The 15,253-nt window shown below is 42.3% G+C and overlaps 1 protein-coding gene across 5 annotated transcripts in view; it reads left to right on the plus strand.

Moving 5' to 3' along the window:
• The first annotated feature begins 255 nt into the window (after positions 1 to 255).
• GRHL2 (grainyhead like transcription factor 2) overlaps positions 256 to 15,253 on the plus strand; it is a 157,810-nt gene continuing 142,812 nt past the window's right edge. Inside the window, exons 1-2 of one of the 5 annotated variants that reach the window (XM_058564731.1) lie at positions 256 to 402; positions 518 to 605. In XM_058564731.1, coding sequence (XP_058420714.1) covers positions 586 to 605 — 20 coding nt within the window. In that variant the 5' untranslated portion in view covers positions 256 to 402; positions 518 to 585. The other 4 variants (XM_058564733.1, XM_058564732.1, XM_058564734.1 and 1 more) reach the window with 4 other exon arrangements.

Here is a 15,253-nt window from a genome sequence, read left to right on the forward strand (position 1 = left end):
CCGGGAAGAAAGAAAACATAGCGTGAAGTCTACTCGAAGCACTGACCCTCAGCTCCCACGGGTTGCCACAGAGCTGCAAGCGTGCCGCCGCTCCACTCAGGTAAACTTCGGAATGAGTTACCTGCACTTGGAGAAGGGCCTTACCTGAGCGCGCCTCTGCCAATGGCAGCTCACCTGAGGGAGCTCCGCAGCCAATCACCGCGCAGCTCGTCCCTCGGGCTTGTACCCTTTAGTGAAAGAATTCAGCTCCTTGCGAGAAAGTTACCTGTGGCCGCCCAAGTCCGCCACTTTCTGCTCTGTGGCTGCCCATTGCCACCATCCAGGAGGACTCCGCGCCGCCCGGCCGCCTCCGAGCTCGGGCCCCATGTGAGGGGCCCCCCCTTATCCCACCTTTCCGGCTAGGTGAGGGCGCGAGCGGGCGAGCGAGCGAGAGTGGTGAGGGGGGACGGAAAAGCAGAATTACCTGTAGCTCTTGTTCTGCCATCTCGGGCGCTCTCACACACCTTCACCTGCACAGACTTGAAAGTCCAGTTTCACCAGAGGCTGAGGCTCCAGGAAAAGGGGAGCGAGTTCATTGGATCAAACATGTCACAAGAGTCGGACAAGTAAGTGGATCACACGCGCCGGCTGCTGCTACTACCACTTTGGGCTGATGGCAACTGGTTTGTTATGTTTTTGTTTTTGTTTTTTTTTTAAGTTGCTATTGTTGATATTTTTTTCCTTCTTTTTTCTTTTTCTTTTTGGTGTATCCAGACTTTTCCAGATTATGTTTCTATCCTGATTAAGGGAAGAAACCCTACAAGTATGTGAATGTTTAATATCCACTTTGGGCCTTGATAGTAAAAGTAGGTTTTCCTCCTTCCTTCCTCCCTTACGAAAGATCTCAGCTCCCATTTCTCAGAACGAATACTTGGATATTGACAGAGGTTTTGGTAGATGAAACGGGAGGCTGTTATTCCCCGGTCTTTTAGTTGCTCCACCGCTTCAGGGTTCTCGGGCCATTTGGAAATTCAGCTGAGTTCCTTCGATTTGTCCAAAGGGCCTGCTGGAAAAGCGGGTCTTGGCGGCTTTTGTGTGAGCGTAACAAAGAGCCTTTATATTGCAGCAGAAACGGCCATCTTCCCGCACTTGGGCAGGAGAGTGTGCGTGTGTGCGCGCCCGCGTGTGCGCCCCCGACGGGAGGCGAGGCGCCGGCGCGGCCAGGAGCCGGGGTGTCGCCCGGCGCCGGCCCCCGCCCCCTGCCCCCGACTCCCGGCTCCCGTCCGCCGCTGCATTGTTTGGCCACCTTACGCAGGTGCGGGAGGACAGGGCCTTTCGGAAATGAGGGGAATTGATTTGAGGGCCCGAGTTTGCGCCTCCGAAGTGCGCAAGGGGCGCCTGCAACTTATCGATTCGCCCACGTCCGGACGGCTTCTGCGCGCCCCTGCGAGCCCGCGGCCTTCCGCGGCCCGGGCGCCCCACGCTGGAGGCCGCCAGCTCGGGCGTGGCTCGCGGGACTGCGTGGGTCGCGCCGGGCCTTCTTGGGGGACTCTCGGACGGAAAGGCGGGGGCCCGGGGCGGCGGGGCCGGCTTGCCGCGCCTCGAAGGGCGAGCGGGGAAGCGCGTCCTTCCCGCCCGGGACGGGCACTGGACTCGCCGGGTTCGGCGGCCTGCGCGGCCCGCGTCGCAGGGAGCCAGGCCCGGGTCCAGTCGCGTCCAGGCGGCCTCCCAGCAGGCCTGGCCCCTCCTTCGGGACGGCTTTGTGCTAGCTGAGGGAGGTGGGGCCGAGGGCGGGAGCGAGAGGGAGCCGGAGGTGGGTCCCGCGGCCTTTCTTGGGATTCGGTGGCGACACTCCCTTCCCCCTCCTTTCGGGCGCGCACCGGGCTGGGAACTGGCAGCGTCCCATTGGAAGTGCGTAGGGGCCACCTTTTTGCTTTCTTTGCTAACTTTACCCTGCTTTTGTGGCCACCCCAAGGAGACCTTCCTGCGGGTGTCTCCGCCGGGGCAAGGGCCGGGCACCTCTCCTGGAGAAGTGGCCGGGACCGGTCCCAAGCTGAGGGACCCTGAGGGGGCAGCGGGAATGTGCTGCGGACCTGTCCACGGGTGGGCGGGAAGGACCATCCTCAAGTAAAGCCGCTGGTAGGATAGGCGTATCTAACAACATACGTCGTCGTACTCATATGCAGAAATCCACCAGATATTAGCACCACGTTACCCACCAACGAACAATTAACTGCGTGCTACACAGCGGAGGGGAGGAACTAGTGTTACAAACACCGGAAGAGGGTAGGAGTGGGGTAGGGGTAGAAGGGTGTATGGTTGTGTGAGTGTACCCTGACTCCCACCTCAGGTTCCCTCTGGAGCCTTTAAGAAATCACTACCCGACTTCGAAAACTTCAGTAAGCCAAAAGCCGAGGTGACAGCAGGTTTTTTTGGTTTGTTTTGATCTTCGTGTCAAAAATGGTTGCAAATCTAGTGAATATCGGATAAGATATTGTAATTCTTAATTAAATCACACAATTAATATTTGTTTGCATTTCTTAGTTTTGTGATACAACGTGATTCAGATGAATTCAGAATGCAAACGTGTCGGTTTTTATTTTAACCGGTTATAGTTAGCACCAATAACGACTATTTATTTAGTATTGAAAATAAGTTCTGAGCACTAGCAATCTGGTTTCACTGCGATGCATTACCTATTTTTTATGGGTCATAACTATCTGGGACTACGTATACTTACACTTAAAGAAAGTAGCATTTATCTAGTCATGGTTTCCAAGACTTAATTTTGTATCCTGGGAAAACTAATACTAACAATACCCGTCAAAAGAGCGTTAGATTCCACTTTCCTCTCTCCGCTTGGGCTGTTGAGAAATGCTTAAATTAATAAATGATTTGGGGATCATTTTTGGAAATTTTAGTCTAGTTTTCTTAATGTTAATATTCTAATGGAGAACTGGCAGGTGTCGGCCTAGCTTTTATGGGCCTGAAGCTTATGCAATTGTGTATATTAGGAGGGATGGGGGTGTGGGCTCTAAGAAAAAGAACATGTTGCTGGGGCTTCTTGCCAGAGCAGAGGAGGTCGCTGAAGCTGGAGCTTTATCAGGTGCATGGTAAATCTACCTAGGAGGCCTGGCTGTATTTTCTGGAAGTAACCTAAAAGAATACGCACAGATATTTCTCCATAAACACATCAAAGTGTAGGTAATCTTTTGGACTGCATACGAGGATAATTCCAATTAGCAAGTCTGGACTGAAGTAGCATCATCTTTCTATGGTTGTGGACTTTTCAGATTGTGTTCTGCAGTGTTGATGCTATCACTAATTAAAACAAAGTTTTTTAGGACAGTTTGTCTTTGTACATATTTAAAAATTCTCTGCTCCTCCTTTCTTAAATTTTATGAAGATTTGTGATCTTTGTCAACAAGCATGTGTATTCTAGCAAGGCAATGATAGATTTAGAAATTCTTATTTTACTGCCAAAATATATAAAATATATTCAGAGAGAATATGATATATAAATATATGTTACATATTCATTTATATAAATATATGTATATAAAATATAATTATATATAAAATACATATTATATTCAGTCTGAATATATTTTGTCTATATGATTTTTAATATATATAATTTTATTTGATGCTCACAGGTGTTTTTCATTACATAAATGTGTTTTCTGACAGCACATTCAGATAGGTATTATAGGAGAATAGAAAGATGTATAAGATGGGCCATGTCCTCAAGGGGCTTACACTCTAATGGAAGGTGAGTCATGAACAGAGATAATTTTAATTAAGGTAATACCTGATAAGTGCCTAAAAGTTACAGAGAAAATACAATACTATATTTATCAGGTCATGGTATATCAATCTCACTTCTTCCTACTCACCCCATTTTTGCCTAGGAAATTACTTTTAGTCATTTTGTGTGTTTTATCTTAAGGAGACCAGCCATCACTCTAGAAAGGAAACAGAAAATGCCCAAAGTTATAGGTACTTTAGGTGGATAAGCTTTCAAGTAATGGGATGAAACATTTTAGTTAAACTTTCTACTCTTTAGTTTTATAAATGCATATGTGTGTTTCCATTTGGCTATATAAAATATCTTTTAAGATCACAAATATTAAGAATTAATCATATCTTCCTCAAACCAGTAAATATACCCACTTATTTATTCAGCAAATATGTCTTGAATACCACGATATACTGGGCATTGATCCTGGCATTGAGATTCACTAGCGGATAGAACAAAGCCTGTGCCATCATGGTGTTTACATTATAGTGCCAGGAAACAGAGAGTAAATGGATCAAGAGGTAAATACATAACAAATTAGATAATGGTAAGTGCTATGAAGGAAAGCAAAGCAGGTTATAGGGATTGAGAATAATGGGGAGCTGTTTTATATGAGGTGGTCAGGGATGGGCTCTCTGATGAGATAACCTTTGAGCAGAGACCTGAAGAAAGTGAGAGATCAAGCACTGAAGATTCATGGGATAAGAATGTTACATGCAGATGGACAAGTAAGTGCAAAGGCCCTGAGGTGGGAGTGTTAGCATATTCCAGGATCATAAGGGAGCCCAGTGGGTGAACCAGAGAGGTAGAGAGATAATGGTCCCTTTAAGTAAATTAACATAATCTTTTCTCTACCTAATAGTCCAGACATTTGTATACACTCAAAACCAGACAAAATTATGCTTATAAATGGCCGTGGCAGTCAACAAGTGAGTAAATAAAGAATCAGCTAATACCTCCAGTCTTGTCTTTTTCCTTCGTATCACCAGTTTAATGGTTAGGATCCAGTGTTCTCGTCCATACTGTGGATTAAATTCTGCATGCCCTTCGTTTGGGGATTAATAAATGCACACGTCCTAGAAGACCCCCTGGGAATTAGAGCTGAAGGAGAGGGACCAAGTACAGATGGTGTTTGCGCTGACACTCTTGATTCCCCCAAACTCTTAATTTAACCTTCCACTCTTCAGCCGCTATCTCAACCCTTTAACAGGAGCCTCCAGCAAAATAAGGCTTGTCTTTCCTGCCTTCCTCCTGTCCTCCAATTTCTGCAAACTTGCATCCATCCGAAAACATAGGCTTGTCCATTGTGTTTAGAAGTGAGCTGCTGCAAACAGTGTGCTTTGGTTAGTTTCACATTTTCAGTGAAGTAAACAAATATACAGGTAGAGTTAACCTACTTGAAAAATAAGAAAATGCTGGGCAACAACATGAAAATCTGGAATGATTTTTAAAAAGTTGAAGATAATTACATATGTGCTTAATTAATAGTAAGAATCTCCGTAGGAATCCTTTAAATCACTGCTGCCCAAACTCATCTGATTACAAAAATATCACCAGAGGCACTTAGTAGAACTACAGATCCCTGGGCCCCACCCCAGAACCGTGGAATTAGATTCTCCAGTGAGGGGCCAGGGCATCTGTGTTTAAACAATGTCCAAGGTACGTTTTATGATTGGCTTAGCGAAATAATGCTGTGAGTACCTAACATTACTTTACATAATAAATTCAATTTATATGCAGCTTCTCAGGTGTATACGCAGTGTGTAAGTGAAATGAAATGTGGGCTTTATTTTACGTTTGTTATTCTCCTTTCTGATATCATTTTAACTTGGGTTTAAGAATTCTTAGGTCTTCTCCTAATGTAGTTTGCTTTCATTGTTTTGCTGAACTGCCCCTTCTCGAAGAATGGGGTCAGTTTGAGAGGTCATATATTTCCAGATCTGCTAGAAACCTGATTTTGAGTGATATTATCCATGTGGGCCTCTGCTAGGCCGGTAGCTAAGGGTCAAGCTCAGATTGTAGGCTGGATTCCACCCACTCGGGAGCTGGGATGGAGTTAGAAGGCTAACCTTGTCCTGCTCCAGTTTCACATTAGAATCTCAAAGTAGTGTTCGTTTTTGGGAGCACAGTTATGAGTTCCGATCTGATGTTGGTCCCTGCTGAAATGACTTAATGGGATGATGGTTGCAGTTTCATTTCTAGGTCTGATGGTAGCTTTAAGTATTACCCTGATAAGATGGTACTAGACCTTCTGTTGGCCTGTCATTAGGTCGTGTTTTAAACTGGCTGCAGAGACCAGGCCATCCAAATGGGCCCAGTACCATCTGATTTAAGGAGGGTTAAAAGTAAGTGCTGGAAGGGGGGGCCCGGCCTGGTGGTGCGGCAGTTAAGTGCTTGCGCTCTGTTTCTGCGGCCCGGGGTTCGCAGGTTTGGATCCTGGGCGCGCACCTATGCACCGCTTGTCAAGCCATGCTGTGGCGGTGTCCCATATAAAGTAGAGGAAGATGGGCATAGATGTTAACCCAGGGCCAGTCTCGCTCAGCAAAAAGGGAAGGATTGGCATCGGATGTTAGCTCAGGGCTGGTCTTCCTCACACACACAAAAAAAGTAAGTGCTGGAGCAGTTGCTGAAGAGCTGTAGCTGGCAATATCCACTAGACTCTGCAAAGTCAAAGGGAGAGTTGAGACAAGTAGCCAGGTAAGTCAGACATACCTAGAAACATTTAAACAACAACACCCAAAACCCCGAGAAGTATTTGTTTGAAATCTATAGATAATTTAAACAAGATTAATATTTTTATGGTAGGTTATTAAATCTAGTTTTTAAAAAGTCTTAGATAAGCAAATACTGCAGTTCCTCTTTGTGACTTTGGTATAACTAGGCATACATTTCTGGTTATAAAATGAAGAATTTGGTTAATTAGTATTTTCCCTCTCTCTTACTTCCTCCCTAGTCTGAACCAACATTTTTCCTCCTTCCCTTCCTCCCTTCCTTCCTTCCTTGGTCTGTATCTGGATGCCGCTTTCCTGATTTTTATTTCCTCCCATATTACTTGGTGGGAATTGACACACGCAGTTTCTATGCATAGAGATAAATGGAAATCTGATTTATGTGTTGTTTTAGTTAGTCAACTTTGCTGTGTTCTTTTAGCATTTACAGCAGCAGCAGCCCATCCTTGTTACCTGAGCCAAGAGTTAAGATGATGGCAGCAGGTGATGTCACCCTATCTAATTTAAGTCAACTAAGTTTAAGCTTGGAAAATATTTACTTTTAAGTTTTTCTTAGTATAAGGAAAGCCTTATCCTAAATTACTTAGGGCCCTCACTCATGATCCCTGGCATTCACATTGGGGTGCAGACACTCTCTTCTTCAAAAGGTATTCAAGAATTCCTGCTCAATTACAAAAACTAGGTCTAAGCTGAAATACGGTAGCGATTGGTTTGGCAGACTTGTCCAGGAAAAATTCCTTAGCGAGCAGCAACAGGCTGAATAGGAATTTTTGCTTTGGCCCAGGAGGACTAGAGGGTTGCTTAGTAACAACAACATGCACCTGGGAGTCCCTCAGACGGCTTCACAGGTCTTCAAATGCAGGCCCCAAAACTCAGATTCACCCTACCTTCCACCTGTGCTGCGCATTTCCATCCTTTAGAGAAGTCCCGGCTACTCAGTTCAGACCTATCTATCTATCTATCTATCCATTTATCCAACCATCCATCCATCCGTTACCAGGAAATTATATTTTATGCTGTAAGTTTTTAAGTGATGAATGGTAAAAAGGCCTGGACTCTAATGGGTTAAGTGGGATAGAAGCAAGAAAGTATCTCTCTGGGGATTTACCCCCAACTCCCACTGCCATTTATATTGGGAAGAGAGTTAAGTGTTTTAGCTTGATGTGTTTTGGTGAGTAGCAAGATTAAAGCTATATTATTTATAAAAAAGGCACATTTTGATTTGCCATATACAATATCAACCAAATACACACGTTTAAAGTTCTATATAAAGTACTGGAAAAGTTGGTACATTTCAGGGGATTTCTAGGTACCTGTAGACAGTAAGTCGGGGTTGTGAGATTGTTCGTGCATTTGAATGGGCATTCAGTGGAAAGCAATCGCTGCCTGTGGTGGATGAAGAGCCTTATTTTACTTTGTAATGAACATGGCAATGACCTTTGTGGGAAGCACTTTTAAAGTGATCTGGCTTCACATTCACTCCCAAGGAAATGCTTCCTTTACAACTGTGAATGCAGACACCCTCCAGAGCAGAAAAGAAGAGCAAGATTCTCTCGTTGCTTCTCTTTATTTTGGTGCCCGCTTTTCATCCCAGCACTGAATGTACAAATATAACTAAACCCCCAGGGCTGGAGTCTCCTGTTTTTTAAGGCCCCTGATTTAGATCGGGGTTTTAGAAAAAGGGGAGAGGTTGAAATGAAGGGGAGAGGAATGGAGAAAGAAAAAGAGAGCAAGAGCAGGAAGAAACTCTGTTTTAGTCACTGTTGAGGTGCCAGCATTTTCTCGGTAGAAAGAGAATCGCTGTGCAGGGCTTGCAGAGCTGGGGTCTAGCCATGTGGGGTGACATGGCTATTTATCTTCCTGGGGAATCGATACTGCTTTTAACTTGAAGCCTGGGGTCCTAGAGCCCGGACGAGCCTTAGAGATCTTACAGGGCATGTGAGTAACCAAGCGTAGGATTTGGGACTAAAAGTTTGGTTTGAGGAGAAAAGTGCCTTACATTCTTTCTTCTGTGTTGCATGTTAGGGTTGTAAGTATGAGTTGAAAATCTGAAGTTTCGATTAACTTGAAAAAAATATGCTGCTTCTTTTGGTAGGGAGATCAGGAACAGGGGATGCCTTGCCTTTTGATTATTTAAAATATGAACGTGAGTATCTGAAATACCTGTTTCAGATTCTGATAGCATTACTGTGAGTTAGAATGGACTTTTCTTCCCACACACCCCAAATCATTGTTTTTAGTTCTCAGTTCAGTGAGCCCCATAAAATAACTGCTGTCTGTTCTTGGATCTAACTTTTCAAAGAGGCAAGGAACAAAGGTAGCTTTGCTTCTTTCCTGTATTGCCAATAAGATAATTAACATAAGATCAGAGCATTTTCTTTCATTATTTTTCATCTGTAAAATGATGCTGAACTGAATGATCTCAGGATAATCACCTGCTCCAACACTCTGTGAGTCCCGTTCTCTCCCTCCAGAGGGGTCTGGGCTGGTGGCAGCTCACAGAAAGAGTGATGGATGTTAGCAAGATGGGAGAGTACAGGGCACAGTGGGACCTGCTCCCCTCCCGTGCCCTCTCACTCCTTTACCAAAATAAAAGGTGGTCTGACTAAGACGACGAAGAAACAGACTTCTGACAGGCAGGAAGAATTCAGAGGGCCACATGCAATTCAGAAGGGCAGCTGGGTGGTAAAATCAGTGGTTCACTTAGAGGACCCCCACACAGACTCACTGAGTTGGTAGATAAACGGGACAAGAAAATCCACGAAAAAGGGCTGGCAGGTACTCTGAGAACTCTCTTCCCAGAGAGAGCCCGGAAAGTAGTTTACTCTGGGCAAATTTGTGGAGTAAGAAGAGTATCGGAACAGATGGAACACTGAATAAAATTTAGTAAGCTGAAAACCTCAGGCAAGTGGGGCAACTTCTGCTTCTCTTTGCCTTCTCTTTCCACTTTCTCCCTCCTCCTTCCCTCCTGTTCTCTTCCCCTCCCCTCCTCCTCCCCCTTATCTTCCTCCCCCCACTCATCCTTTTCTTCCCCGCTCCTCTCCCTCTCTCTCCTCCTCTCCCTCTCTCTCTTCTTCCTCTCCTCCATCCTTCCCTTCTTCCCCTTCAGCCTCCCCACTTCCTCCTTCTCTGTTCTCCCTGCTCCTCCTTCCTTCTTCCTTTTGCTTCTCCGGCTCTGCCCCCCTTCCCTACTCCTCCTCCTCTTAATAAAACGTATTTCAGGGACACCCACTGTCAGACAATATTGCCAAGCCAGTAGTTTAGTGTTCATAAAACATATTAAATAATTTAAGGATAAGAATAGCATCTGTGGTTTCACTTCAATTATAAAGCAATATATTATTTCACTTCAGGGCACACAGTGATGTTCATTTGGGTTAGGAATAAAATCTTTTCTGGTATCCTACTGTGTTAGAAGATTTAAAAGTCTCTGAAGTCTATTTTCTGTGAAGCCAGTACTGGTAGCAGGACAAAATGGACTGTACCCCCTGGAAGGTTCTCATGTTGGAGAACTTTTGATAGATTACAAAACCCTTTAAGTATATTCATGCTTCCAGTGCAGACCATGATTTTTTACCTACTTTGGAGTCTTGGTGTCTACTTTTAAAAATATGTGTATCTTACATAGTTTTGAAACATTTTTTAAAAGGACTAGTGCTTCAATAGAAATATGGTCCAAGAACATGAGTAGACAATTTACAAAAGCTAGACAAGTGGCTAATAAACATATGAAATAATGTTTAGCTTTATTAATAATCCAAGAAATACAGATTATAGAACAAGGAAGTTCCACGTTTCCCTGTAAAATTGGCCAAGGTTAACAAAACTGGGTTTGGGGAAAATACATTTCTAGAAGGATTATAAATTATTACAAACTTTATGGAAGGCGATTTGGCAAAACCTGTTGAAATGGGCCCACCTGTTGACACCGGAATTCCAGTTTTAAGGATTTATCTTAAGGAAATAATCAAGGATATTAATTGTAGCGTTATTTTTGAAAGTGACAAATCAGAAAAACCCTACGTGCCTGGCTACAGAGGATTGATTTAGTAAATGACAGTTCAATGAGATTATGGGATACTGTACAAGGATTATGAATCATATTATGGAAAAATATTTAATGACATGATTCAGTAGACTGTTTATAGGCATAGAAAATAAATAATAAATAATAATAATAAGAAAACCATAGTAGATTAACAGTGGTTTGCTCTCTGCATGGAGAAATTATGGGTACTTTTGTTTCTTATTTGTGCTCTCCGTGTTCTTCTAGTTTGCTGAAGTGAGCTTGTTCTGTTTGTAATTAAGGAGAAAATTTAAAGGTTATAAATAGTCATTCTGCCATGGAGACATTTAAAAATAACACACACATACCACCCTAAATAAAAGGGGAAAGCCTGACTGCTTGCTTGTTCCGGGTAGAATTTGTCTGATCCTCTGCTGAAGTCCCTGCTGCCCTCTTCTTGTTCCAGGCACGCCACCGTGTGCTTCTGTGCTGGCGGGCCACGTGGGCCTTCGCACTATGCCTCCCTCCCCTGTGGATTTGTTGGGTTTGTGGCTCCACAACTCTGTCTTTTTGGATTTGCCCAATTATCAAGTCCAGCTATTTTTCAAAATAGCACGAATAAGTGTAGGAGTTTCCAATCTTTGTATAACTCGAAGCTGGGGAATGACTAAGAAGAAGAGAAACTTCCTTTCTTCCACTCAGTAGGCTGCATGCGCCTGCGAAGTTTCCCTGAAAGAAAATTCTCTGTAGGCGAGGCCACCTTCCATACCATCTCAGGCCCCGCCTGAGTGTTCTTGGGCGAGACTCCTTGGTGGGTCCAGTTGTATTCAATCTTTTGGAGGCGTAGGGAGAGCCCAGAATATGACTCCCTTTAAAAACAAAAAGTAGTTGTAGGCAAGGTTGAGTTTTTATTATTTTTTTAACAATTTACTTTTTCCATAACGTAGACTTGCTTTCCCCCGGAGGGCCGAGCGTGTGACTCATCTACCTGCTTCTACAAGCTGGTACATAGATCATGCCAGACGCGAGCTGGAGTCTGTTAGTTAAGCTGTATGAGATTGCATCACTGGATTTCCTGCAGGCGTCTTTAATGGAGGCTTTGTTGCAAATGTGAAATTATTTGCTTATCGACATATCCGAGGAGCATCCACATCAGGGAACAAAAAGTACACGATGTGAACTTGAGGGAGAAAATGGCCTCCCCAAATCATTGAAGTTGCCAAAATTGTGTCAGGAAAAAAAAAGGGAGGTTTAAAAAAGTGGAAATGAACTTGGTAAATGTGAGCAAAACCAAAGCAATGTTTGGCTGTGGGAATCCCCACAGAGTTTGTGAAACAGGTATACTTTTTGGTCGAGGATTCAAAAGTGAAATTTGCAGTTGCCCCCTTCTCTCCTACCTCTCCCCTCTCCATACTTTTCTTCTCATCGTGCAGAAATTCATCAGATCTCAAATACTTTACCTTACATTTTCAAAAATCATTACTTAGATATTCAAAGTCTAAATAAAGTCATCCTTGCAGGGCTTGTGGGAGGGAGATGAGCTAAGGGCTACAACTGGTTCCTCTTTTTATCCTGTGTTTATCTTCAATTTTAGTAAACAACCTAAAAGCTGCGGTTTGTATTCTATTCAGCCACATGAAACCACAAATTTGCTTTTTGAATTTGCCCACAAATCTGGGGACACAATTCATTGATCACTTCCGGTATCCTGAAGTTGAAATGAACTGGCGTAGCACCTGTAGCCTTTCTCTTCTCTTTTCTCGTTTAAAAGACTATATGCTTTTTTTTTGTCTTCCTGATCCTTCCTCAACAATGAAATACCTATGTGGTCGCTACCCGGACACGTTTAATCACAAGCTGCAAGTTTTTCTACTGCAGCATACCCACGCTTGGCCAGCTGAACCAAATTGAATGTGCTATTCAGAGCTTCCAGGACTAGCCAGATTTTCTTGTACCAAATATTCCTGGAATATGGAGAAATTTGAAAATGTGCTTATGATTCTGAGATTTTTATTGTGCTGAGTATTTGATGGATTATTTTATAAATCACTGTTTTGAAGCATTTCTGAATGAATGCTGCTTTCAATGCTCTCTACCAGGCTGACTTTTACTGTAACTGTTTTATGATACAGTTTTATATTTGCATGTGTTTTTTTTAAGCACCGTTTCTTGAGAAGGCTTTTTTTTTTCTGATAATGAAGACAATATATGCTCATGAGGAAAAACTGGAAACTAGAGAAAGGTATATAGATGAAAAATCACTGATAATTCCAGGACTCTAACACTTTATGTATTTTCTTGCAGTTTCTAATATGTGCATGCATATGAATGCTGTTATAAAAGCCACTCTGCGCTTTCCACTGAATGCTGTATTATTAGCATTTACAATCCCTTAAATATTCTTCCACGTGGCATTTAAAGATGAAATCTACCATCTCCTATTTTTTCTGTTTAGATTGTTTTATTTTTTCATTATTATAAATCATGCTAATACAGTACATAAATCTTTGTGTCTCTAGTTATTACTTTAGAATAGATTTCTAGAAGTATAAGAACAAAAGACATAAATAGTTTTAGGTTCTTGATACATAATTTGAAAGTGAATTCTAGAGAGATTGTAAAAATTTATATTTTCTCCCAACAGTGTTTGAGAGTGTCTTTCTCACATTGTCTCACCTGCAAATGAGAATTATAATGTTTTTGTCAATTTGAAAGGCCAAAAAAAGCATATTTTTATTTTAATGCACTTTGATAGTTAGTGAGGTTAAACATTTTCTCAGCTGTTTATTGGTCATTTACATTTCTTTTTTAGTGAAGCTCTTGCTCTTGCCGTGGGTACTACATGTGGCTGTGTTGTTGTATCCTGGACAGGGGGACTTGGGGGCTGAGATCCAGCTGTGCTTCCCTCTGGCTTCTGCCCAAGGAAAAAGGGCCCCTTCCAACGTCTGTACAGATGTACCATGTGGGTTAGCAGTGCTCTGTTCTTACTTTTCACTCTGTTTTTAAAAAATTGGGATGCTGATATTTTTATTATTGATTTATGAGAACTCTTTACACACCTACAATTATCAACCCTTCTGTCAAAATTCCGGTTATCATTTCCCCAACTTTTTGTTTATCATTTAATTTCATGATTTAAAAAACGTTCAGAGCTTTAAATTTTTGGATGTCAAATATATTGCTCTTATATGGGTGTGAGTACTTTCATTGCCTTCAAATGTGGAAAGTTTGAGATCAACCTTTACGGATTTAACTCATTAAAATTTTTTTCTTTATTTTAGCCTTATTTTTAAGGTTACTTAAGAGCCCCTTTAAAAAGTAATTAATTCATACTTAGTTGTAATAACATTAGAAAATACAATTACTCTCAAAACTACCACCCATGATGTTAACACTACTAATATTTTGACATCTATATTTTTACTCTTTTATATGCATGTACATACAAATATAGTATGTACACAGAGATGAGACAGTAATTTACATACTGTTTAGTAACTTATTTTTTTAATTAATATCCATCACAGATAGCTTTCCATGGCGATAAATGTGTTTAATGGTCCCATAGTTTTACACTGAATGGAAATATCCAAATTAATTTAACCATGGGCCAGCCCCGTGGCTTAGCGGTTAAGTGCGCGCGCTCCGCTGCTGGCGGCCGGGGTTCGGATCCCGGGCGCGGATCCCGGGCGCGCACCAACGTACCGCTTCTCCGGCCACGCTGAGGCCACATCCCACATAGAGCAACTAGAAGGATATGCAACTATGACATACAACTATCTACTGGGGCTTTGGGGGTAAAATAAATAAATAAATAAAACTAATTTAACCAGTTCCCTGTTGTTGTAAGTTTAAATTTTTTCACAACTTTTTACGATTAAAGTGAATATTAAATGATTATCTTTATAGCTAAATCCTCACACACTTCTTAGTTATTTCGTTGAACTACTTTCCAAGGAATAGAAATTCCTCATTAAAAGGTATGCTCTTTTTAAAGGTATTTGGTTCACATTTCCAAATTGCCATCCACATATTTTCTTCTCATTAACACTCCCACCAACAGTGTATCTGAGGGAGAAAGAGTCCACGTTCCTTTCCCAACAATGCATATTATCCTCTTTAGTCTTTGGCAGGTTGATGCGGTAAAAATGGTAACTTGTTTTGAATTGCATTTCTTTTCATTTGCTCATATTATATTTTCTAAGAGAGCTATATGTTTTGTTTTTAATAGATATAGTATTTTGATATCTTAAAAGGTCTTTTTGGGGTTTTGTATAGAGTTCAGCGCCAGTAAAAAGAGTTTATTAGCAGAAAGTCCAGCCATGATCTCTTCTCTCAGTACAAGTCACTGGGTCTGAGAACTGTTCCTAATTCACAGCCCCCATCCTTTGCCAATGAAAACAATGACCCAGGTCTGCACTCAAGCTCCCTAATCAAAGACCACAAGTTCAGGGAACTTAGTCAAGGGATGGAAGTCCTTATCTCCAAACAGACTGATGATGACTGAATTCAGGATGAATCCGTCCAAACAACAACAAATGAGTGGTTCCCACACATATCTACTCCACTTTATGGTTTATTGAGTACCTATAGGCCAGGCACAGAGCTGGGCACCATGCCAGCGGCTGAGACCACAAAGATGAAACAGACTACTAGTTTAAGGTCTGAGAACTTTAAACAATATAATTAGAAAAAAACATAACTTAAAAAAAATGCACATTTACCTTCCATTCTTGAGGT

This window comes from Diceros bicornis, chromosome 21, assembly GCF_020826845.1.
Source record: "Diceros bicornis minor isolate mBicDic1 chromosome 21, mDicBic1.mat.cur, whole genome shotgun sequence".
Classification (NCBI taxonomy): domain Eukaryota; kingdom Metazoa; phylum Chordata; class Mammalia; order Perissodactyla; family Rhinocerotidae; genus Diceros; species Diceros bicornis.